Genomic DNA, 26,421 nt, shown 5'->3' with positions numbered 1-26,421 from the left:
TTTCTCCATTCTGATAGATCAACATTTCCCAGTGCAAGTTCTTTGCTCATGCAAATTACCTTTGGCAATTATCAGTCATGCTTGCCTGCTCTATGGAACATTTATTCTCCTCCTAATGGCTCCATGGCACTGCTTCTCTCCCTTCAATCAATCCATCCTGTTGGGAAAGGACGGTTGCAACTGCACTGACAGATACATTCTAAAAACTGGGCCTCTCCAGAAGAAAATGGGCTTTAATTTTATAGGTCTCAACCTCGTTTATTTAGCATATACATTTGCTTCTGTAAAAGTCAGCAGAGTGTGTCACTATTAGGTGGTGGGCTCTGACAACCAAAATATTCCTGTATGACCACCCATTCTTTACAAGGCAGGATTAGGAAAAATGAAGCAGGATTTGCCATTTTCTTATAAGAGAGAGGAAAAAAGGGACCTAGCTATTGAGTATTTTTATAGATTAAACCTGCAGGAGTCGAATCGCTTTAACATGGTATAGTACTTATAAACTCTGAGCTAGTAAAAGAATATTTGACCTGATAAGATGAAAACTTGGTTAGAAATCAGCTTGGTTAGAAATCAACATGGTAATCCCTAAAGTTTGAACTGGAAAAGCCTTTCTGTCCATTAAATAGATCTATCTTATTTCCCTGCTTTGAATTTCAGTTCTATTCAGAGTTGGTAGCCTTGTACTTTGGTTTATTTTTCAAATCAAATGTAGCAAATGGTATCAGCTGAAGGGCCTTGTTGTGAAGCCAGGTGAAACTGTAAATAATACCCATAGTCTCCAATATCAGGGTAAAGTCATTTCTTTCAAATGCACAGGAAACTTTATGCTAGTCCCAGGCAGTGCTCCTATTTTTATTTTTCCTTAATGCAAACTGACTGTTATATATGCAAAACGATTTAAAAGCATTTGTGCGTGTCATCAGCACTCTTTCACAGTTAACACTCAAGATGTGAAATTTGGGGACAATGGAGCAGATGGTGGTATAAAGTGCAGGGACAACGCACAAGTTCCTACCCAGAGGAGGACATTTTTAGCATGTGGAGGAATACATTCAGCAGAGGTTTTGATTGAATTGATTGTCATGGTCCCAAGTATTTTTATCCCTGTACCACAAATGAATATATATGAATCACAAATGGGCAATATCTTTATTAAAGGTAGCGGGAGAGAGGGAGAGAATTCTTATCTCTATGCAAAGATCGCTAGATGTCAGCAAGGTGAAAACACTTTCATTTATCTCTAGATTTTATCTGGATTTTTGAAACTCGCCCAAAGTAAAGTTTCCTTTAAATCAAGCTCAACTCTTGATAATTTTAAGAAATATGTCTCTATGTGGCTTTCTTGGCAACAAAATAGACATGTTTTTTTTCTGACTTCTTCCAAGGTATGCTTCAATCTTCCCAAGTCTACAGGGTGACAAGATGCTTTCACCTTCTCGTCTACTGAGGTTTTCTGGAACTCTCTGATTCAAATACTAAGTAGGCTCAGCTCTGTCCTCCTTTCTGAGACCATTTAAATGGGCATGAGTTTTTGTGTTCCCCAGAACACTTCATTGAAGAAGTGATTACAAAAAGTAGAGAAAGTAGCGGAAATAGCAGGGTCCAAAATTTAAGCCAGATATTTCAGGGTCTCACATTAAAAACTCTCCTAGAAGGAACCAGCATAAATGCTATTAAAAAAAAAAATGATTACCAATCATCTAAAACCAAAAAGCTACATTAAAGTCGGTCTTAGGAGAAGTGGACATTGAAGAGGACATTTTAAATGTTGATACAAACCAGCAGTTCCTTGGTTGGTAGCCACAGAAAAAAGAATTGTCACTGCAGCCTTCTTAGTTTTTTAATAATTCAAAAATTATTTCGAAAATTGGTAGAAAGCAACCATCTATGAGAGTTATGACTACAATGGCCTTCAGTTGGTATGGATAAGATAGCTTATATTCTATTCTTTCAGCTACTGTCCATAGCTCAAAAAAGAAGAAAAGGCACTTTCCTCCTTCTTTGCTCAATGGTGACAAAACATTAGGAGTGATGTTCAGATTTTCTTGGATTGGAAGCAGCTTTATCTGATTAGCTAGACAACAGGAAAAAGTGGGTGGGGATCCTAGCAACAGATAGGATAAACAAAATAGTCAGAAGCAACATATAGGCTACCTATGTTTCCGAGAGTTTCACAGTATCCTTCTTGCCTTTATTTGGTAGGCCCGAGTTCTTTCTAATAAGAAAAATTCCAAACTGCAATTATTGGAATAATTAGTTCTTCAGCGTCTTTTAGTGAGAAGGGTGTTGATCATGTCTGCATTTGCCTTTCCTGAATAGAATATTGCTTTATAACCACAAAATCTTGCCTTGATAAAGTAGTGGGTGTTTTAGGAGAGCATTGTTCTCTCTACGTTTTCAGCCAATAGACCTAAATTATACAGTATAGACAAAAATGAATTATTAAAACAAAGACATTCTCCTCCATGCTGTATTGAGAGCCCAGAATGGGTTGACTCCTTCCTATGATGTCATAGCTGAGTCTGTACTAATATATAAAAGCCAGCCCCCAGGAGAGACCCCAGCTTTTGACTCAGCTCCTTTCAGTCAGTAGATGTGTCTCTGAAAGCTTCTGTTAGATAACAATCACCAGCGATCTTCAGTACCTTTTTTCCTCTCTTCAAGCAGCTCCCGGGGATCTGGGCAGCTGCTCTTCCAGGAGAGCAGGGCTCTCTCTCTCCTGCAACATTGGGAGCAGCATTGCCAGAGTGCTGTGCAGGCAAGTTGGGCAGCGTCTGCAGACCTCCCCACGCCTGCGGTTTGAGCGATCGTAAAAAATGATCGGCAAACCGATAGCAGTGTCAGCCAGCTGATCATGTGGCCAGCGGCTGCCTTTTCTTTTGCTGACTTTGCTTGGGGCTCTTTATAGCCTGAGGAGCAATTCTTCGATCTCAGAGTCTGTTTCCCCTAGTCAGTGGCCATCTTGCATTGAGGCCTTCCACCACGAGGTGAGCGGACATTTTGTAAGCCCGGGGGTCATTTTATACCCTAAAGGATTTAATAAAAAAAATTTCTAAACAGTTTTTTCCAACACAAGAGCCTTTTATTCTACAAATGAAGCAAGATAAGGCTCAGGCAGAGATTTCCCCCCAAGTGGAGCAGTCTCTTAAGCTCAATAAGAGAAAAAGACATAGGCAACGCACCCAATCAGTCCAGAGGGAGTTGGCTGCTAAAATCAGAGCTAAGGCTCTAGCCCCTAAGAAGGCAACTCAGGCTGAGTTGAGGGCAGAGAAGTGCAGACATGCGGCCCTGGAGAGGCAGTTCAACAGAACTATTCAACAAAAGGGAGTGCAACTACAGCATGTTTCAGGTGATACCCGTGGGCCCCAGCCAAGCCCTCTCAGGGGAGGAGAAGTTATCTATGAGCATTTCCATCCTCCATCCTGGTCTCCTGAGGCTTTTGCAGAACAATCAGATCCTTAGGATCTCAGCAGATCTGGGCCCTATTTCCAACAGGCTCCTGGGCCCTATGCTCCTCCCCCTCCCTCCAGGCCTCGAACCTCTTCTCAATCTAGGCCTGAAGCCACCTTCACTCCCACAGCAGTGGGCCTTCAGCCTTCTGCCTCTACCTTTCAGCATAGACCAGGGAATATCCAAGATGTTGTCTCATTGGCCATTAGGCAGGGATTGGCTGAAGGCTTCAAGCAAATTCTTTGAGCTTTGGAAAGGGTTCAGGCCCTTCTTCCTTCTGTAAGTTCCTTGACTCATCACCCTGATTTACACAGGCCCCAGGACCTCAGGGTCCATTCTTCTCTATCAGAATGGGAGGAAGTTGATGAGGAGGGAAGGGCTTCACCATCTGAACACAGTTACCCCTCTCGTTCAGTGCGTGAAGAGGGCAAGATTTTTGACCAAAATCTTTCAGAGGAAGAGGATTCTGGCCCAGAGCAGACATCCTCTGCGTTGGTCTTCACACTTACTCTCTTCAGGCCATTACTCAGCAAGGCCTTAGTCACTGCCAAGCTGTCGCTGGAGGAAGTGGCTCCTGAACCACAAGGAATTCCCTCTAGCCAGGGAGACTCATTCTTCTCCGAGCCTGTAGTGCACGCAGGGGTTTTGCCTTCTCCCACTTTGTTCCTGGACATGGTCAAGGAACAGTGCACTTCCCCTTCGGCAGGGCCTCGCCCATCTTCTCTGGATAAGCGTTTCTACAACGTCAGCGCAGCTCTGGACAATGCCCTGCCAGTGCCTTCTGTTGACATTCTGGTTCTGGCCTCGTTCTCATCTTCTGGCACTCTTATGGAGCCAGAAGATATCCTGAAACCGGATGATAAATGTTCCGAACAGACCCTCAAGCTTAATCACCGGGCTGCTGCTTGGGCTATTTGGGCTTCAACGGCAGCATCCTTTTTCACGAGGGCATCCATACGATGGCTGCGCCAACTCCAGAATAGATTGCCTACATCTGACCTTCGTTCTCACCAAGACCTTAATAAGATTATCGCAGCAGCAGAATTCACTGCGGATGCCACTCTCAGTTCCTCCAAATTTGCATCTAAGGCCATGGCATCTTCTGTAGCAGCAAGAAGACTCTGAAATTGGCAGGCGGAGTCACGCCAAAAATGGAAGCTGGCTTCAGTTCCATTCGCAGGCGATAAGCTTTTTGGCGATGATCTGGAACCTTATCTCATTGAAACCAGAGATAAACGTAAAATTCTCTCTTCCTCTGGGAAGAAAGCTGACTATTGCCCAGCTCCTTATCACCCTCCTACCTTTCAAGCGGAGACCTCATCCTGCTTCCCCCACTCTCACAGGTCGTACTCCCAACGCCAGGACCAATGTGCGGAAGCATCTGGCAGGCAACAACCTTCTACTGGTAAATGGCCCTTTCGGGGGGGAGGGGGCCATTCCTTCCATCACTCTAAGTAATCCCTCATTCTTCCCACCCATCAGAGGTCACCTAGCCTTCTTTGGCTCTAAATGGGAGGAGTCAATGGCGGATGCCTACGTGCTCAGCACTATTAGGTCAGGGTTACAGTTAGACTTCCTAACGCCACCCCCAGAAAATTTTTTGATCTGTCCTTTCTCTTGGGACATTTCAAGGCAAGACCTCATGAATCAGGCCATTTAACACCTTCTTGAAATCAGAGCTATTCAACCTGTTCACCCCTCTCAACGGGGACGTGGGCTTTACTCTTGCCTTTTCATCATTCCCAAAGCCTCGGGGTGGTGGTGGCGGCGAGCCATCCTTGATCTAAAATTTCTCAACAAATTTTAAAATACAGGCAATTTAAAATGCAGACTCCGCATTCTATTTTAGAGAGCGTTCAGGAGGATGATCTCCTCTCTTCCATTGATCTCATGGAGGCTTCCTCCACATCCCCATTTGGCCTCATCATCGCCAGTTTCTCCGTTTCTGTTATCAGAATACCCATTACCAGTATGGAGCACTTCCCTTCGGCCTGTCATCGGCTTCAAGGGTCTTCATGAAGGTTCTGGCGGCATTGATGGCATCTCTGCTTTCTGTTCCAGTGAGGATCCAATGCTACTTGGACAACATTTTGATTCTGTCCTCCTCCATCCATGTGGCCCATCAGGATCTGCAAATTACCCTGTCATATCTCTAGAGCCACGGATTTTCTATCAACACCAAAAAGAGTCAGTTCTCTCCCACAACCAAATTACAACACTTGGGAGCAGTCATAGATACCATGTCGTGCCAGGTTTTCCTGTCCCCAGCTCGTGGAAAGAGCCTTGCAGAGATCATCAGCCAGATCCAGCAACATCAAGCTGTCCCCCTGTCGCTGCTGTCCTGGGGGAGATGGTCTCCTGTATTGGCATTGTCCCGTGGGCTCGGTTCCACTCCCGACTGCTCCAATGGTTCCTGCTTCCCTACCAACAAGCAGGAACCAGCCACTCATCCATCAAGGTCCCAATCTCGCCACAAATCCGGAGATCTCTCAATTGGTGGCGTTCCCCATCAATCTGGAAGGGAGTCCTGTTCAGGGTCCCAGACAGGCTAGTGATAACCACCGATGACAGGTTCCTGGGTTGGGGTTCCCATATGCAGGGTCAGATAGCTCAGGGCATTTGGTCCAGATCAGAGCAGACTCTTCCCATAAATTGGCTAGAGCTCAGAGCCATATTTCTGGCTGTTAAGCATTTCAGGCAATCAGTGACCGGCTCTCATGTTCTAGTCCTTACGGACAACATGGCCACAAAGGCTCATGTCAACCGGCAAGTGGGGACAAGGTCCAGAGCCCTCATGAGAGAAGATCTACGGTTGGAGTTATGGGCAGAGAAACACCTGTTGTCAATCTTGGCGGACCACATCTTCGGGGTCGACAACTCCCAGGCTGACTGGCTCAGCAGGAGCCTAGTCGATCAGGTAGAATGGTCCATTCCTCCGTCTCTATTCAGGGACCTTTCCCTCAGATTCGGAACATTGGAGGTAGATCTCTTCTCCACTCCTCAAAATGCCCAAGTCACCAGATTCTTTACCAGGTTTCTTTGCCAGAGAGCGGAGGGGACCAATGCTCTTTAGTGCAGATGGCCCAAAGGTCTCCTCTATGCCTTTCCCCCGCTTCCCATCATTCTGGTAGTAATTCAGAAGATGTTGGAAAACAAGCAGAGCTCCTCCTCCTGGCATCCTATTGGCCAAGGAGGCCCTGGTTTGTGGACCTGGTCAACCTATCGGTGGCTTCGCCTTGGAGGATCCCAGCCCATCTAATCTCCCTTCATCAGGGGGCTCTGCTCCACCCAGAGCCCCAGTGGCTCAAGCTGACCATGTGGCACTTGAGCAACAGCGGCTAGAGGAGGCTGATCTTCCAGAAAGGGTTATCATCATTATCCTGGCATCTCGCAAACCTTCTACAAGGTGCATCTATGATGCCACCTGGAAGGCCTTTTCCCGATGGTGCCTTAGGGAGGGTTTCTCTCTCCCGCTTTAGCCCAGTTGGCAGAGGTTCTTAGATTCCTTCAGCATGATCTGGAGAAAGGTTTGGCGCCCAACACCTTTATGCAGGCAGGTTGCAGCCCTCTCCTCGGTTCTGTCATGGGGTTCACTTCCTTCCTTATCCCATCACCCTTCAGTTAGGAGGATTTTGAAAGGGGCTTCCAACCTGCACCCACCGGTGGTTCACAGGTATCCTTCCTGGGACCTTCATGTGGTCCTTAATGCCCTTATGAAGCCCCCCTTTGAACCCCTTAGAACAGCATCTCTCCATTTCCGACTCTAATGGTAGTGTTCCTCATTTCCATCACTTCAGCCAGGCGGGTTTCCGAGCTCGCTGGTCTTTCCATCAGACAGGACCTTTGTTCCTTTCACAATGATATCATTGTTCTTCGCCTGGACCCCTCATTTATTCCAAAGGTTAACACCTGGTTTCACAGATCCCAGGACATTGTGTTGCCTGACTTCTGCCCCCTCCCGCACCATGACGTAGAGCGTCAGTGGCACACGCTAGACGTAAGAAGGGCTCTTAGAATATACATTAAGCGCACTTCCTCCTTCAGGAAGTTGAAAGCCATGTTTGTTTCCTTTTTCCTTTCTCACTTGGGGCACAAGGCCTCTTCTCCTACTATTAGCAGGTGGGTCAGGTCTTGCATTGAGCAGGCCTACAAAGCTGCAGCCCTTCCAGTTCCCTGAGGTCTGATGGTGCACTTTACTAGAAGCGTGGCCACGTCTGCTGCCTGGGTGACCCAAGCATCCTTGGAGGAGATCTGTCGTGCAGCCACATGGACATCCCTGTCTCCTTTCATCAGACACTACCATCTGAATGCCTTTGCCTCGGTGACTGCAGCCTTCGGCAGACAGGTGCTTCAATAAGTGGTTCAACAGTTGGTGTGATGAGCCGGATGAGGACCCGCCCGTGGGCATGCAAGTTTTGGTATGTCCCATCCTGGGCTCTCGATGTAGCATGGAGGAGAATGGGCATTGGTAGAAGCTACCGTGAATGCCCTTTCTATCTATGCTGCAAGAGAGCCCAGCCCCTCCCTTGATCCGTCCAGAGAGGGTAAGACATATTTCTGTATTCATTTTGTGCTTTCAGAAATACCTTTCAGTCTGTCAAGGCCAAAGCTGGGGTCTCTCCCAGGGGCTGGCTTTTATATCTTAGTACAGACTCAGCTAAATGACATCATAGGAAGGAGTCAACCCATCCTGGGCTCTCTCGCAGCATAGATAGAAAGGGTGTTCATGGTAACTTCTACCAACGCCCATTCTTCAGTCTGCAAAATTTGAATTTTACAATTCAGTTTACAATATCCCACATATATCTTTTAGAGAAATGGATGTTCAGATATATAACTAGTAAAGAAAAATAGGGAAAAATATGTATGTTGATTAGAGAAATCAATGCATTTTTGTACATTCTAAAGCCAGAATGTAGAAAAAAAATACATAGTAAACTTTCACAGAGTGGATATTTATTGATCTATCCACACCTTCTATAGATGCTGAATGAGAAGCTCACAGTCCTTATGGATGGCAGCATTAAATTTACATTTCCTCTATTTTTTCCTAAAGAACCCTCCTAGAGTTTCTTCAGTGGCTGAGGCAGCTAAAAAGCTGATTAAATAAATATGTATGTATGACATGTGTTAGAACTGGAAAGAGTTGGGAAACTTAGTATCTAAAAGCCATAATGAGCAGAGTTTCTTACCGATCCACGCTGATAGCACAGAGATTGAAAATGGAGGCAGTGCATAGCATAACGTCCATGGTCATCAAGGCATCGCATAGGACCGGGCCCAAAAACCAAACACCTCCCTGGAACTGAAGAAAAATCAGTGAATGCATTCAAAGTTCATACTTGAGTGTTCCCTTCACTATATTTTTTAGCTACAATTCTTGTTGGATTATCAGGTTGTGGCTCTGATACTTTTTTTCTTTTGAGAAGATCCTCTTCAATGGCTGACACTATCAAGAGGGTTGCCAGGTTGCAATCAGGCATTCAGAGCTGTAGCTCTAAAACCAGCAATCAGGTGGTAATGGTGGGTGAAATAGCTGCATCTCCTCCCACACATGCCTGTCTCAGGGCAATCATTCAGTCTCCTTTGTTGCTATACATCATACTAGGAGGCTTACATGCTGAAACAAATGAGGGGAGGAAAGAGATAGATGGAAGAAGGGGGGGTGGGAACCTCACGAACCTTGAAAATCAAATATCCAGGATGTGGTATAAAATAGTTTTATTTCCTGGACCATGTATCAAGTGTTGTGACTCAGGAGGAGAAATATTTCTCCAGAAGAGACATACACAAAGCCAGTACAAAGATAGCTAAAACATTTATTTTTATCCGTAGCAACTGTGGCACATCTTTATAACCAACAGTAAATACCAAATCACTTGATTGAAAAAAGCATTCTAGAATTCTAGATTGCAGAAAGTACGACTTCAGCAACAGAGTGGTCAATGTCTGGAATGCACTACCTGACTCTGTAGTTACATCCTCTAACCCCCACTCCTTTAACCTCAAACTAACCACTATTGATGTCACCCCATTCCAAAGAGGTCTGGTAAGGGGCTTGCATAAGTGCACCATCGTGCCTCCCGTCCCTGTCCTATTATCCTCATTTAATCGTACCTATTTCCTGTATTCTTACTCATGTTTATACTTATACCTATTACCTTGTAAGCGATTGACAAATCAAATCAAATCAATCAATAGATAAATACTGTCATATGCACTGATAGTGTAGCTCCTCTATCTGTTTGTAAAACCTTGGATTTATATTAGGAAGAAAGTAAATCACAAAGCCTTGTGCTAATATCCCTTAATCTTCACCCTGTTGGTGCTATAAATATCAGCTAGGAATGATGTCAAGAGAGGTGGCTTATTTACACCTTATAAACTGTAGCTTCGTCATTTCTTAATTTTCAATCTGATTGAGGGGTCAGGCTAGGAGAAGGCAAATGCCTCCGTACAAGCACTCATTAACTGCCAGAAGGTTATCCAACTGTGACTTGGGATTCCTCAGAAGACCAGGAGTAACTTTTCTAAAAAATAAAAAAAGACTTAAGTGAGATAGCTATCAAATTTGCTCCTTACTTCATTTCTGACAGCTTAAGCAAGCCACAATGGGTTGTAATAATAATGATAATAACAATGTCAAGCAATTTAACAACATACTGCAAGGAGGTTAAATTGAAGATTGGTTAACATCTGGCAAAAGCTACCTGACAATAAAAGATCCAATAAAAGGGGTAGCATCAGGCAACTACAGGCTAAGTACCTGCTTACCAACAACTTTTAAATTGCTAATTTATTGGTGGCTGATGCAGTCCAACGGCATCTAATTGAAAATAATCTCTTTTACCTGAGCAGAAGGGAAACTGCCTGAACAGCAGATGAACAACAGATCAACTCCTACCTGACTAGATTATTTTGGAAAACTGCAAGAAAAGGAAGCTCAACCTAAATGTACCTTGGATTGATTACAAAAAGACATTCAATTCTCTGCTACATGATAATGGATGATTAAGTGTCTAGAAATAATAGGAGTCAGTAGTCTATAGAGATTCTCCGTCAACTAGGTCATGATTGTCCCAAAGGTGCTTTTTCAAAAGGCAACTCGACTTCCTGATTTTTCCTTTGGAGACGTTTCACTTTTTATCCAAGAAGGTTCTGAAAAAATTTTGGGATGAGAAGCTCTTGGAGCCTTTTTCTCCAAGAGGTATCCAACATAGTGCAATTTTTGAATGTTGGTCTTTAGCATATGTAATATAAAAATGTAATGATTAAAAATATAAAATTCATTTCTTATCCAAGCTTAACTCTAGTGAAACCATGACTTTACTCATGAGAATCAGAGACTCAGTCATCTTTCAGGGAATGCAAAGTTTGAGATTTCCCAGTTTAAGCATTAGCAGACAACGCACAAGCATGTGATCAAACACACACCTTTCTGTCAAATGTGATGAAGCTAAAACTAAAGGGTGTGTGCATTTAATTGTTCTTCTTTATGTCACCATGGAAATGATTGTTAAAATAATTAGAATTCACAGTGAGATAATGGTCTTATTAGGATTAATCTTATAATATTTTGAGATCTTCAAATCTCTTCATCCGTTAAGGGTTCCCTCCACTTCTCCCTCAGAAAAAATAATGAAGGCAGGAAAAGAAAGAAAAGGAAAGCTGATTGGATGAAGCTAGGACCTGAGTCTTAAAATGGGATGGAGGAAGAGTCACAGGATTAAATAAACTAATCAGCTTTTCCCTCCAATTTTAGTTACAACTTAAAAAGGCTGCTTTACAAGGTTGCAGTTGATATATGAAACCATTATAGCGCACAATGTTTAATTTTTCCCATTTTGCTGAATATAAAATCAGATGGTAAATCTTTATCAAAACACCAGGTGCTTAACAATCAGAGAGAAAAAGCTAAAAAAATCAAGTCAATTTTTATATAAGTAAAGATAAGACACTGGGGTATGTTTTGGGAGAATTTGGCCAAATTACATACTGTCTTTCTAAACCGAATCCATTTGAGGTTAGCATATCTTTTCTAAAAGAAATTTAGACCCTTTCCAATTTGCCCAATTTGAAGAAAAGAAACAAATGCATTTTTTTCTTCCATCCTTCTATCTCTGTGCTGGTGAACAGCTGTACTGACATATTCATACTAGTTATGTCCTGTTCAAAGGCAGAGGAACAAAGTTTTCAGAGAAAATAGCATCATAAGGATAGCTGTGTTAGATCATTCATACAATACATTTATCAAGTGACTGAAGTTTTTTTAGTTCAGGTAGTCTGAATCACAGATTAACCAAATGGACAGGATTTGTGTTGCATACAGTGTACACAAAACTTAATCAAGGCTGAAAATAATTAGGCTTAATATATTGCACAAATCATTGTCATCCTAGCAGGTACAGGGTCTACTGATATGTTGCATCAATACAGCTATAAATTTCTATCACACATACAGTACATATGGTAAACAAAGCCTACAGTGCTGTATATTCATCTGTTTTCTAAAAAGGACTCTCCATCACACTGCTGGGCTATAAGGCTCATGTAAGTCGGGGAGAGGGTTTTGCATCAACTTCCTACCACATTGCAAAGTGAGAGGATAAAACCACATGGTTGTGATAGCTTCCTTCCCTCCGCACATTTGCAGGATAGGTCTTCTGAAACAATTCAGCCTGTGCTGTCCTAACGTAATTTTTCATAGGGACATTCAGGTGGTTGTATCTTACTCCTGCTGTGATGCTACCCAGCGGGAAATTTTTATTACCTGTATAAAGTTACTGTTTTTATTACCTGTATTGAGTTACTGCGAAGAAATTGGGGCAGTGGTTGATATACTGAATACCCTTGTTTTTTCTTTCGAATTGTATTTATGTAATTTTCTGATTGAAATAAGTTAAATGTTATTATGATGATTTTATTAACATGCTAGAAACAGGGCAGGGGGAAATTGATGCTGCAGATCTGTGCTAGAACCAAGTGCCATAAATGTTGACTGTGCTAATATGGGCAATTGTATACATTCTAACAGATCATCTGTTACGATTTCCATATGACCTGCAATGCCTTCTCCTTTAATACAGCAAGAGGTAGCAGTCTCTGTATAGACCAGGAGTCTTCAAACTTGACAGCTTTAAGACTTGTGGACTTCAACTCCCAGAATTCCTCCTCCAGTCATGTTAGCTGAGTAATTCTGGGAGTTGAAGTCCACAAGTCTTAAACTTGCCAAGTTTGAAGACCCTTGGTATAGATCAACCAACTTTTAAAGTTCAACTTGAGAATTTAAAATTATAGTACACTTGCCCCACTTCACACATTTACTGAGTTTCTTCCTGAAAAGGTTAACTGCTTCTTTTGTTTAGGGATAATTCATTGAATAAGTCTTCATTGGCTATATCATACATTTTGGAATGTATGGTTTTTATTAGTTGAAATGAATTAGTTTGCACAAAGTCAAAATTTTAAAAATCATATTTTATCATCTCATTACTTAAGCAGAGAATTTGCTTGCTGCTGCTTTTAATACACACAACATTCCACTCAGTGGTGGGATTCAAATTTTTTTACTACCGGTTCTGTGGGCGTGGCTTGGTGGGCATGTCAGGGGAAGGCTACTTTAAAATCTCCAGTCAGAGGTGATATTTGCTGGTTCTCTGAACTACTCAAGATTTCCACTACCGATTCTCCAGAACTGGTCAGGACCTGCTGAATACCACCCCTGATTCCACTAATAGCTTCGCCCAGCCACAGCCAAGTTACAAAAATCTAATCCTTACAGTGTCTCCAAGGGAATTTACAGAAGTGGAGCTAACAAGCTTGATCAGAGTTCTGTCCCTTTTAACATGCATGGACATGACACACATATACAAAGGGGAAAGACTTTGCCGATGCCAGGCATCTTGAACTGTTCGATCCCTCTCACACAAAAGCCCTTATTTATGCATGTTATTTGGCAATGCTGTTGGAATGACATGCTACCAATCACTAATGGGAAATGCCCACCAATAAGAAAGTTTAACAAAAGGCTTGTTAAATACTCAAACACTGATACATACATATACTCACACACACACACACACACACACACACACAAATATGTACCAATCTCTTTTTCTGAGGAATTTGGGGAAAAAAGAGGAAAGGCTAAGGTATATGAAAGAACCAATGTGTTTAACTGAACATCATTCATTTTGATTGTTCCCTTGTTTCTTTTTCCAAAGCAAATAACCACTCAACTATCTTTCATAATACTCATAATGGCATACCTAAAAAGTCATCTGCATGGCTGCTGATTCATTTGCACTGAACTTTATGGAAAAGTACTCAACAAGGAAAGATTTTTCCAGCCTCATCAAACACAAATTGACCTGGGCCTAATCATTTTAGTCCAACCCAACAGGCTTACATCAGCCTCTGTGAGTGGTTCTAAAGAATGTTGTGACTATATTGGCACCTCCAGTCTCCTTTTCTTGGTAAATTACACATTATTTCCTGTTTGAAATGCTGGTAGACCATTGGGTTCAGAATTATTGCTCAAGTCAAGCTGAGTTTCATTATTTTTGGTTTCTGGTCTCCTGAATGAAATGCACAGCATTTTAACGTCCCAGTGTTGTTCTCCATGGATGATAGCATTGGAACTCAGTAGACCTTCCTCCCAATTTTCTTTTGAGGTGGTAAATAAGAATTGAGCAACCTTTGGATGGCCACAGAATCAGTGGGATCACATGAGCAGGCTCAGTGTGCAGAGGTCTCTGGGGCACCTGTTTTGTTTTTCTAATGTGATAGACTTATTTTGCACTATACAACACAATCTTCACCTATTTTCCAGCCAAGCTGGGGGTGACAGACAGCTATGCTTTCAGTGATAATAGTTAGAAGGGATTCTGAGAGCTGTAAAAAATAAATCAATTAATTAAAAAAATTAAAAGGCAAACAATAACCACAGGTTGCCCATCCCCATAGGGAACCTGCATTACTTCAAACTGCATTTGTGGTTCACATGCCTAAATTTTGTTTCATGTGTACTGTTATGAAGCCTGGTTCCTCCCTATTGTTATAAAAATAGGGTGATCAGAAATTGCTGTGGAGAGATAAGCCTTCAGCCACCAGGATATCTCCTTGTTTTCAAATCCCAGTTTCCCCTGTAAGTATCTTCCCTGCATCCTTGTTATCTAGGAAATGTTTCTATACTGGAGAATATTGTATTTCATGTGGAAGCCATAAAGTACAATTGCTTCTCAGTAAGTATGTCAACCAATACAATACATGATTGCTTTTTTTCTTTTTTTGGAAGGTGAGCATGAAGCACACATGATGACTTTCAGAGCCCGAAAATAGCTCTGCAGTCGCAGATCACAGTTGCTGCCATGGATAACCTTTTAAAACCTTACTTTCTGGGTACAAATATGCATAGATTCAAACCATCATTTAATTTCTTCATGTTTTAGGTACATAAAAAGCCTGCATATTTTCCTACCAACAAAACTGTTAGTTTTTTTTCCAATTCTTCTAGTGAAGAGCACAGCCCATTCCTTTCAGACAAATCGATTTCATATTTTTTAGTGTCACAGTGCTAAAAGAAAATGGTATCACATTTTCCTTTAGCAGCTTCCCAAAACTGCAGCTTTAAATTGATCGAGAAAAACTGATTTTTCAGAGTTGTGATAAGAAGGATGCATCAGTTTATGCATAATTTGTTCATCATCTGCATCCAACTCATAGTGATGGGATTTGATGTCCAAGGAAATCTGCCGTTGCAAATAAATTCATTTTGTGTAAGTTTTGTATCTCACAGTAAAATGAGACGGCACAAAATACCATGGTGGCGAAATGGTTAACTGATTGTTGACTATGTCAGTACAAGACAATGTACAAACTGAGGCTGAAAATATGATTACCACATGCCAATCATGATCTTCCTTTTAAGACTTTTAAGGAAATAGCATGCCTGAATTGGACATTATCACCATGTTTGTCTTACTTTTTATGCTTCCTTGAAAAAGATAGCTGTGGACTCCCTCATGAAGAAGACAACTGTCAACCAAGCAGAGTTGAACAACTTGAGTCCTTTTTTCAACTTGGTGTTTTTAGGAAGGTTGTTGAAAAGGCAGCAGGGGACTCAAAGATTCTGGGTGAAGCAAATTAGCATGTTTTAGCTCTGGGCATTGAATGAAAATTGCATTGATCACACTTGCAGCCACCTACTATAGGACTTGGAGGGAGGGAGTAATGACCCTTCTGATCCTTCTTGACCTCTTAGCAGAATTTGGGATAATCAGTGGGTGTTGAACATTTGAGGGCCTGTTTTATACTATCTCTGCTCCTTCTGACTAGGCAGTTTAAATTAAATTCCAACAATATGTTATGCCTGTTTGGAAATATTTGGCTCTATGCTAGATCTCTCACTGGAAGGCATCACATTCCCCTGGAAGAAACAAGTATGCCATCTGGGGTTTTCTTGCACTTGCAGCTCCTGGTTGGACAGCAGATGGAAGTGATGGCTAGGGGAACTTTTAGCTAATTTCAGGCAGCATTCTGGAGGCAGCCTTTCATGGAGCATGATGCTTTGGCAGCTGTCACTCATCCCTTTCCATTAACACCATCAGGCATTTTCAGGATAGACTGGATAGAAAACATTTCAATAGGTGCATAAGAATCCAAGAATTTTGACAAGTATCTTTACAGTAGAAAGCCAAAAGAATTCCAGAGACTGGTATATCCAAAGGGAGTTCTATTTACTGTGAAATCTAAGTCCAGATTCTTGCAGCTGTTTCTTTTACCCACATAAAGCAAAGAACTAGATGTATCTGTCTTTGATGGAATAGACAGTGACCCTGTTATCTGTTTTGGTAACTGCTAGATTTTGGTATCTGGCTATTTGCCTCTGAATGTGTGAAAAAGTGTGATAAAAGGATGATCACATACAAAAAAGTCTACAACACTTCTTGTACTATAACAGTTATACAAAATAGACAACTGGCTTGTGCATAGGTACACAAGGAAAACCCAGTGACTGAGATTCCTGCTTTATACAGCTATCAAAGATGTAGGTACCCATTCTCTCAATCGCTTTTTTGTGTGCAGGTTCAAAAGAGGGCTTGATCAAGCTCTATTTAGGTATGTGCTTGCACTGTGTAAAAATAACCCAGATAAATATATGTAACAAAGAAGTATAACTCTTTGAAGTGAAAAAAATCATTTTAAATAAGTGTGCTATCTCAACTACAGATTTTGGGGGCTCTCTATAAAAATTTTCAAAACATACCATAATTAAAAATGCAGCATTCTAGATAAAAAACACAAACAAATAAAAAATAATCCAGATAAAGGGAGGAAGGAGGCTGTGCATGTCAATACCATTTCTTACATCCCCAAATTTATCTTGTTTGAAAACAGGAAGTTTGCTACTGAGGACTAAACTATAAGAACACAGTGAACAGACCAGAAAACAAATGGATCGTTAAACAGAGAGTTCTCACTCAAGGCAGATGTGACCAGGCTGAAATTATCTTACTTCAGATACATTATGGGAAGATACATTATGGAAAAGGCTCTAATCCTGGGAAAGATGGAAGAGAAAAAGTTGACCAGCAGTAAGGTGAATGGATTCAATTACAGTGTTGGTGAATGCAACTGTTGCAAGATCTGAAGGGACAAGTCAGGGGTAGATCATTATAGGAAAAATCATTCTATGTAGTTGCTAGGAGTAAAAAAAAAAGAATGGCACCAATAAATTGATGGATTAAATGTCCATTGTTTGTTAAGACCTTCTGGGATTATCTCCTAAAACCCTTTGATATATGTGAGTTCTACAATTTTTCACTCAGTGGGGCCATTAAAGTCCTACTTTTCCAAAATAGTCACTTTGCATTCTCCTACGGAGTGTTCTATAATGTAAATAATGTAAATGAAACTATTTCTACTCATTTTCTTGCAAATGAAAGTAGAAATCCTTTGACTCCTTCACTCAACACCAAAAGATCCTAAGTATTGGGGGTAAGGCAGCACATCTAGTTCCATCTTTTTCATTTGCACTGTTTTTACTCTATACATGTCAAATGTTAAGAAAAATGTATAAAGCTGGTTGTTCCTTTAAAAATTACACACACACACGCTTATTTTGATAAGTCACCTACTGTTTGTTACAGATTGGACAGGGATTATGAAGGTGGGCACAACAAGTAGAGCCTCGTTCTCCAACTCATGGAACTGAAATTGCACACGTATAAAATATCCAATACCCTTATTCTACTCCAGACTTTTATTTACTATTAGATTCAACTGCTCAATTAAATGAAAATTAAGAACCTCCTAAAATATTTTGGGGATGAAAGGTGTCAGACACGATAAGAATATTCACAGTGATTTCTACAGAATTAAAATTAAACTTTAGATTTCCAAACTTTCCCACCAAATAAGCCCTTAAATATCTGAATGTCTAGCCATTTTGCTGCACAAATATTCTGATGTTAAGCAAAACATTTAATAGTTATTTTTATTTAATTGGTGAGAACTAAATTGGAAAGCTGAATATAAGCCAGGAAAGAAAGAGTGGATTCCCAGAAAATTCTGGTCAACTGTCTATGATGTTCTAAATTCCTCCTTCTTCCATGATTATTTTATAATTTGCTCTGTATTCTACAGGTTTCACTCCAGCTGCATGCAATGGGAAATCAAAGAAATTGAAGTTCAACCCCTTTGGAGACTTGAAAATTCTGAGTATTGGTACAGTTAACACAGTCTTAGATTACAGACATAATATCTCTATCTTATGCTAACAAAGGGAAATATTTATCCATCCTGGCAAAGGACAGTCCAAATGTAATTTAAGCCAGGAAGGTACAATCAAGCAAGAGTCTACTCTAGGGCAAAAAATGGCCAGTGCTCAGTCAAGATAAAGTTTCCTGAAAACAGATAAGGGGAATGCTCTGTGTATATATGTGAAGGAAGAGAAAATTTTCAGGACCCTGGACAGAGCCCAGAATTCAAGGTGGAATTTAGTTAAAACCAAGGATTTTGTTTTTTGCTTTAAAAATATTTTTGTTTTGTTAAAAATATTTAAGTATTTTGTTTTAAATATTTAAATAAGTTTACTGTGTTTCTACACAGAGATTGATCTCAGAAGCTAATCTCTAGTTGATAGCTGGTTGGAAAACTGCCTGGGATTCTCAAAGCTGTTGGCTAGATTGGAAAGTTGAAAAGCACATTTCAGAAGGCGGCGATAATAAACCAGATCTGTATCGCCATCAAGAAAATGGCATAAGACAATTTAGACAATTTATGTTAGGGTCTCTCTGGAACCAAGTTCTAAGACTGGATCCTCTGGGGACCCAGATTGAAGACTCTTTAACTTAGGGTATTTTGGGTTGAATAACAAATTCAGAGTCTCTAATTCCACATCACCAGTTCCTCCACATCTGCTTTGCCATTTCCCACCTATGAAATCAAAAGATAAACTATTTATTAGTAAGAATTTTATTTGGAAAGTAACTCTGATGTACCAGAAATGGAGTAAAATAAAACTACATTTGTGTGTGTGTGTGGGGGGGGGATAAAGTGTGATGGCTTATATATGACACTAAGTGTACCTGTATTCTGTTTCACAAAACCAGCAAGTTCCTGCTGGGTAGATCAAACTTTCCCTTTGAATGACAAATTAAACCAGGTCCATTGCTTATTAGCAAGCAAAGATTTAAAAATCTCAAGAAGGGAATTGCTTAGCTGATCACTATGATTCACTCCTCTTTTTCCTAATGAACTGTATTAAAAATAACTTCCTAAGTAGTTAACCCAAACTTGCCTCTATAGGAAGTAGCAGCCTAGCAGGGAAAAGACTGTATTAAATTGACCACCCACTGGCTTGACCTTTTATCCAATACTAATAGAAGTCACAGTACAGTGATAAAAAATTGCTACTAGGATCTTAATAGAGAAAAATCATATCATGTATTTCTGCTTACGCCAAATTGCTTGCAGTAGAATTTGTCTACTCTGACACGAAGAAATAAATTAGACTTTGGGGATACCAGAAAAGCTGTCAACCCTTATAGATGGAACTGTAATGCCAGTAATATTTGGTATTTAAAGACCCAGAGTGTTATCTAAGAAAAGCGCACACATCTACATACAAACCAAGCTGAGGTACCCAGTGTAAAGTCTACATTTTAGCTCTCACAGATGAGAGGAAAATAATACACTTTTAAAAGTTTCTGAAATTGAAATATGCTGAATACTGACACTCTTAACCATGGTAACTGCATTAAAGGCAGTGGAATTTGCACAATGCACAAATGCCTTTTCTGTGTGGGCCTTACAGTTTCACATATACACCAACATTAACTGGGGCAACCAATGAATGATATATCTCTTGTGAAATGTTCTGATTCTATTCTCTCTTTCTCACAAACATCATTCCAAACTGGGAAGATCTACGTATAATAAGGTCTAAGCTTACTCTTTCAAGAAACTCAAATCAAGCCAATAAAAATTAATTATTGTATCAAGTAGGATTTTATTTGTGGGGAAGCTGCTCAATGAACCCAGTGCAGCAATGTGATGAAAAGCCAACCTTCTGAATCTGCTAGCTCAGATAATCTGTTCAGGAGGGAAAATCCATCTAAGATGATTAAACATCAGTATTGCTCTTGCTGAAATAAGTGCTACATACCAGAGCACAGCATAAGCATGTAATTTTAGTTGATATGTTATTTTTGACCATGAAACTTGCAATTATATATTGCTCACTGCTCTGAGAGCAAAATCCAATGGACACTCTTACTCCCAGGTCAGTCTACTTATCCATCTATTTCCAAACAAGGTTGCATTGTTGCTTATAATATTCACTGATGCCTGTGAAAGCTACAATTCTGCATGAATAAAAATATAAACAGACTTCTTTTAAACCACCCAATGTTCTATTCAAAGACAATAGATAATAACCCAGCCCTGTAAATGAGAGAGTCACATTCAAAATCTATATTTAAAAACAAAGCTGTATAAAATGAGAAATCCACTCTGGATGGGAAGGAGTCTCTACAAATTTAAAAAAAACCATGATATTATACAACATTGCAGCAGAAAAAAGGCGCACCTTGCTCATACTGTATAATTATTCTGAAAGAAAAAAGGAGAACATTCTCACACATAATGGTTACAAAAGTAAATTCTCTAAAGAAGATAAACTGCATCCCAGAAAAAGGACAGGGAAGAAACTACTCTGGATACAGCTACCAGTTGCAGGAAAAATGGCTATAGTTTATTGTACTTTCCCTGTCAAAAAGAATATTCAGTTCAAATTGCAGACACACAAGGGATGTACACCAGCCATCAGCCATAAAACCACAAGCCACCTGGGATGATGCACCCTGCATTCCACTCCCTCTGGAAATATCCACATGGCAAAGTGGGGACAACCATCATCCATCAGTTAGAGAAGGCACTGCAAACAGAATTTATTTCTTTCCTTAATAAACAAAACACTGTATGAAAACAACCTCCTCGATTTGTCCACTGGTACAGAATTAAAAGTATTTTCTTAAGAGTGTAGGATGGTATAAATTATCTCATAGATATTCTTGTAAATGTATTCACTGCCTTCCCCATTAAATGATGCCACCAGTCCTTCGTGTTATCTGATATTGGTCTTCGCATTGGGACATGAAGTCCTACTACTTGAGCACTGAGGTTTCCAAAAGACTAGAATATTCTCTAAAGGTTAGGAGGAAAAACCAAAACACAACTGCTTCCCTTCCTTAATCTTCCTTTGTTTTGGCCACTTAAGTACTGGTGCATTTTTATGGACAGATATATATGTTATTTGCTGAACTGAACATGGGCATTTTAATAAAGTTCTTTTTTCAAAGGCTGCGAAACCTAAAAGACTATCAAAAACTCAAATGAAATGGTTGATGGGTTGCACGCTGTTGAGTGAACCACAGATGGTTCAAATTTGCCAGCATAGACATAAAGTAGATTTGCAGCATAAACTAACAAATACCAAGATGATTCACACTTCTGTCTTTTATAGTCTCCAATTTGCTGTTGATACTTTACTTCCAGGACACACTAATCTCCTAAACCTTTAGCAAATCTTTCTGGTCCTCATGCTGGTTTCTAAATGTACAGAATTGCATTTGGCTTTGGCTGAAAATTACAAAGCAGCATTTGATTTGGTTTTATTCTATCTTAGCCATTGCAGTGTTCACCATCATGCAAATATCATTTACAAATAAGGCATTGATTCAAAGATCCACTGCTATAATAAAGCTAAGTGGTATATTCTAACCATGGTAAGCAAAGATCTTTGTATTGATTTTCTTTAGCCTTGGAAACTGCAGAAAGCCAGAGTCAAATTCATTGAAACACATATACAGGGACTCAAAGGTCGCTACATCTTTTGGCTTACTTAAATGGAATCCGAGACTGCTCTCCACATCAAAGGTCACATCATCATAGAATACCGGCATTTGTTAAACACATGCACAGAATAATGTTTTAGCACTCATTGAGCTCCTTTTCTTCTTTAAATGAGATGTACCCTTGGAAACATGAGTGCTTTTTTCATCTAATAACAGCCTGTTAAGATAATGGATAATAATAGGGTGCGGTGAATGTGGCATCATTGTTTCTAATTCACATTCTGATACATATTCTTGACATTCAATCTACTCACATGATTTCCATTAACTTCAAATGATTCTGAATCAGATCAAAGAAGGATCGGCACATCTATTTTGGACCATATTTTTAGTGAGGCTGAAAACAGAAACCTTCTATGTGCACATACTTTGAAGTGTGACAAAATTATCATTACTCCAAAAAATGAACATCAGAAAGGAAAGGCAACTATATTTCCCCCAGTCACTCTAGCTACTCACAATCTTTTATCTCTGAAACTCCCTTACATGGCTTACAAATGCTCATCTTTGGAACCAGATGTCTTCTATAGCTAGAGGTAACATTTGACATATTTTGTTTGCCAAACATTAGAGTCACCTGTTGCTGCAGATTTATTAAAGAATGCTTAATCTCCAACTAGTGTAAACATCTCATGTATCAGCCCGCTGACTTAATCATAATTATCATTAAGAATCCGACAGGATTCTTAATTTTTCTGAATTTCAAATTATCCAGGTGTTTCCCATTAGACCTATGTTCGTTCCATCATCAGGAAATTTTAGACCACATCCTTTAGCACCTCACTTCCTAGAGTGGCATTTATTTTTGAGTAAACATGTTTTGGACTAAGTCATGTTTCTATGAAACAGCATTTTAATCTTGATTAAAGACCCATTGGTCTAGGTTTTGTATTATGAGACCCATTTCTTCAAATTACTTAATGGAAGCTTGTGCAACAGGCTATGGAAAGATTACTGCAGTTTAGCTATTTAAGATTAGCTAGCACTTAAGCAATACTGCACCTGGCCCAAAAATATCTAAACAGTAAGGTCACTTAAGGCAAACCTTTAAACCTTCAATTTCTCATATCTAAAAAGATAGCCATAATATATCTGTCCAACTCCTCCTCCTAAACCAGTTAATGTTTTGTTAATATAATTTCCAAGACCATAGGTACACTATTTCTGTGGGCATTTTAATTATTGTTCTAACTGTATTTATTGAACTGTGCTTATATCTTAACTTTCTTCCAAGTGCAGTTTCACATTCACATGCACTCCTTCACATTATTTTCAGGGTATGAAAGGATGAAGACAGAATGACCAAAGTTTATCTCTACAGCTGCTTTATCAAGTGAAATTTTGAAAGAGATTTCTCCAACTTTGAGTTGACACTTCAGTCCATTGCTCTAATTATTCTCCATAAGTAAGCAACTCTGCTCACATAACCTTTGTTAGAGTCAAGTAATGAATACAATCATGCTGGCCAAGTCTTTTTCCATCACTTTGTCCATTGGGAGAGTTCAGTGAATGCTAGAAGTACCCAACCTTCCATCTCCTGATGAACAAGCTCATTCACATCTTTGTTTGTCAGGAGCTTCTGGCACAGTCCAAACCTGAACCTGTCTAACTCTGACATAAAGGTCATAATATATCATGTGCCTTCAAACTGTAGTCCTTGTGTAGGAAGCAAATGTACTTAATATGTTTAAGAAAAATATATTTTATGGTGGAGAAGCCATCATACAGAAACTATAAAATAAAACAAATTAAGGACCCAACAGAATTGCAGCATTTATTCTGTAGAATTAGACTAGTCTAGAAAAAGAACTGCTATTTCATTTAGATTGTGGAGACATCCTGAATAATAGACCAACTTCCAGGATACAAAGGTCCTTATATAGGGGGTATTTAGTGTCTTTTGTGGCAATTTTATGGGCAACTCACCTGTGTATGAATTGGATGGCCATATAAATTTAATAAAAAGAAATACCAATGAAATAATTTGTTCAGTTACCTCTGTCTTTTTAGTGACCTTTTTAGTAGGAACAGATAAAAGAGGGAAGAAGTAATGAAAAAACCTGAAGGGGTTTTAAAAGGAATATAATGTGATGAAGACCCCTGTAAACATCATGAATGAGACAAGGTACTTGCTAGGGAAAAGCTTTATTTGGAAATACAATCACTCTGGGCTGGTTCCCTGCCTAGTTGCCTAACCAGCCAGATGATAAGAGATAATCATAGTTGGAAGGGACCTGATAGGTCATCTAGTCCAACCCCACCCCCCAAGCAGGAGACCCTACCCCATTTCTGACAGATGGGAGTCCAATCTCTTCTTGAAAGTCTCAAGTGATGGAGCTCCCACAACTTCAGAGGGCAACCTGTTCCATTGGTTGATTTACCTTCCAAGGATATACTGTAGTTTCCACCAAGGCTGGATTGACAGAAATACTGATGTCCCATTGTTTTCCCTTAAAGTTACAGGTGTCCCGAGAGTGCAGCAGCCTACACATTACAAAGACGATATAGCCCAGGGTAGCTCTGTCTGTCAACCACAGTAGCCAACAAGTAGTGGCGCACACTAAATGTAATCAAACAATAATGTTTACATTATGTGAGTTTGGATATTAAAACCACCAACCCTTTTAAGGAAGGTAGCAACTTAGCCCTTTTTCAATTCTGGGTTGCCATGATGTACAGTATCCTAAGTATACATCTTCCCCAAGTCCCAGTAAATTCAATGGAATCTACAACCACATGGGGATTTAGTTATTTAGTTATAGTTACACAATGAAATATTTAGGATTTAGTTATTTCTCTCTCTCTCTCTCTCTATCCCATGCTTATTTACAATTGCATCAGATTACCCCTACCGGGTCAAAAGGGGGCACCTTAAAAGCTTCAATTATCAGATACAAAACATATCTCGAACCGTAGAGGAAGCTTTTTTTTTTTTTCCTCCCCCTCTTAAGAAAAAAACGACCGCATCATAAACCATCAGTAGAGTTGGTAGAAGTTAAAGAGGGCTCCGGAGTGTGTGTGTGTGTGTGTGTGTGTGTGTGGTGGGGGGTGTCTTTACCTCGGAATAGACGTAAAGAGGCAGCACCAAGATGGCTAAAAGAAGATCGGCCACGGCGAGGCTGACGATGAAGTAATTGGTGGTGGTCTTCAGCGCTTTCTCCGTGCAGACGCTGAGGCAGACGAGCAAGTTGCCGCTGATGATAAAGAGGATGAGGAAGATTCCCAAGACCAAGGCGGCGTAGTTGCGGTCCGGGTCCCGTTGAGGAGGATGGGAGGTGCTGTTGAAAGAGAGGTCTTTCGTGCTGTTGTCCCCCATGGCCCTCTCCCGCCCGAGCGCCTTCTCGCCTTCCTTCCTTCCTTTCTTTCTTTGCGCAGTTGGGAGCAAAGCGGCGGCTCTCCCGGTGGAAGAGCAGCGGTCCCGCTCGAACTTGGCCGGCGATAGAGTCACCTTTCCCGGCAGCTGGGCTGGCGGGAGTCAGTACCCAGGCTGCCCCACTCCATCTCCGAAACGACCGAGCCGCTGTGGCCCGACCCAACCCCAACCACTTCTTCTTCCGCCACCGCCGCCGCCCCTGGGGTGGGGGTGGAGGGGGTGGGGGTGGGGGAGAGCTTCGCCCTAGCAGTCCTTCTCGGAACTTGTCTTAAGTTAAATTGTCACCCTTCGCCCATTCCACGCGGAGGCACCGAGCCTTAGCCCGGCGCGGTTCAAACTAAACCCTCCCCCTCGCCCCTTCGAGTTCCGCGGGGCTCCCTCCGTGGGTTCGGCGCGCTCGAGACCCGCCTTCCGCGCGCCCGAAAGAAAGAAGGGTGAACAGTCGGCGTTGCCCTCTGGAATTCTTGCCGACTTTCCCTTCCCACCCACCGCGCACCCCGCTTCTGCTCACGGGCAGGCGAGCCAGCCTTGCACGGCGCCACAAGTGGGTCCCCTCGAAGAGTTGATTTGGGCGCTTGGGGTGGGGGGGTGGTGGGGGGGAGAAAGAGTTGCGGAGCTGGAAGGCCCGGCCGGTTTGCTTAGCCAATCAGCAGCGGCCTGAAGTGCAGAGAGGACGACCGGCAGACCTTCCCGAGCCGCCTCAACCGCCCGACGCGAGTTCGCGCCCAAATTCGCCTCCCTCCCCAGCCTAACTCTGACAGGCTGAGACGGCGCTGGCTTGTGACTCCCGGGGAGACTCTTTCAGGACGGAAAGCCGCGCCTTTTCCCGTCAAAGAGCGAGGAAGCTTTTGCCTTCCCGGGCCGCCACCCCTTGACAATGGTTCTGCTAGCCGGGTGACCGCTCCCGGCATGAGGTCGCCGCCCAGCAAGAAGACTTCTGACTCGGCGCGGGTGCGCTTGTGAGCGGAAAGGAGCTGAAGGACGCGGAGTAATTCCGAAAATAAATAGGTTTCCCCGCTCCGAGTGTGAAGTTCGCGTGGACAAAAGAGAGGCAACATTCCTACTTTGGAATTAGTATTCCAAAAATGCTGAGGGGAGGGAGGAGCAGATCGGCTAAAAGATGTTAGTTGTCGCTCTAACTGCCTTTCTTTGGGAATCTCGACGGCGCCCGTCCTT

General features: G+C 41.3%; 1 protein-coding gene across 1 annotated transcript in view; it reads right to left on the bottom strand.

Moving 5' to 3' along the window:
• The window catches only part of DRD4 (dopamine receptor D4), a 33,150-nt gene extending 7,178 nt beyond the window's left edge, over window positions 1–25,972 (bottom strand). Inside the window, exons 1-2 of the mRNA XM_026706498.2 lie at window positions 24,931–25,972; window positions 8,646–8,758 (exon numbers count right to left, since the gene is read on the bottom strand). Coding sequence (XP_026562283.1) covers window positions 8,646–8,758; window positions 24,931–25,188 — 371 coding nt within the window. The 5' untranslated portion in view covers window positions 25,189–25,972. The remainder of the gene's footprint in view (window positions 1–8,645; window positions 8,759–24,930) is intronic.
• Window positions 25,973–26,421: the final 449 nt, after the last annotated feature.

This window comes from Pseudonaja textilis, chromosome 1 (genome assembly GCF_049901715.1).
Source record: "Pseudonaja textilis isolate UNSWEBS1 chromosome 1, rPseTex1.2, whole genome shotgun sequence".
Taxonomy (NCBI): Eukaryota; Metazoa; Chordata; class Lepidosauria; order Squamata; family Elapidae; genus Pseudonaja; species Pseudonaja textilis.
Note: the sequence above shows the minus strand (reverse complement) of the source record. Positions and strands in the feature narration are given on the sequence as shown.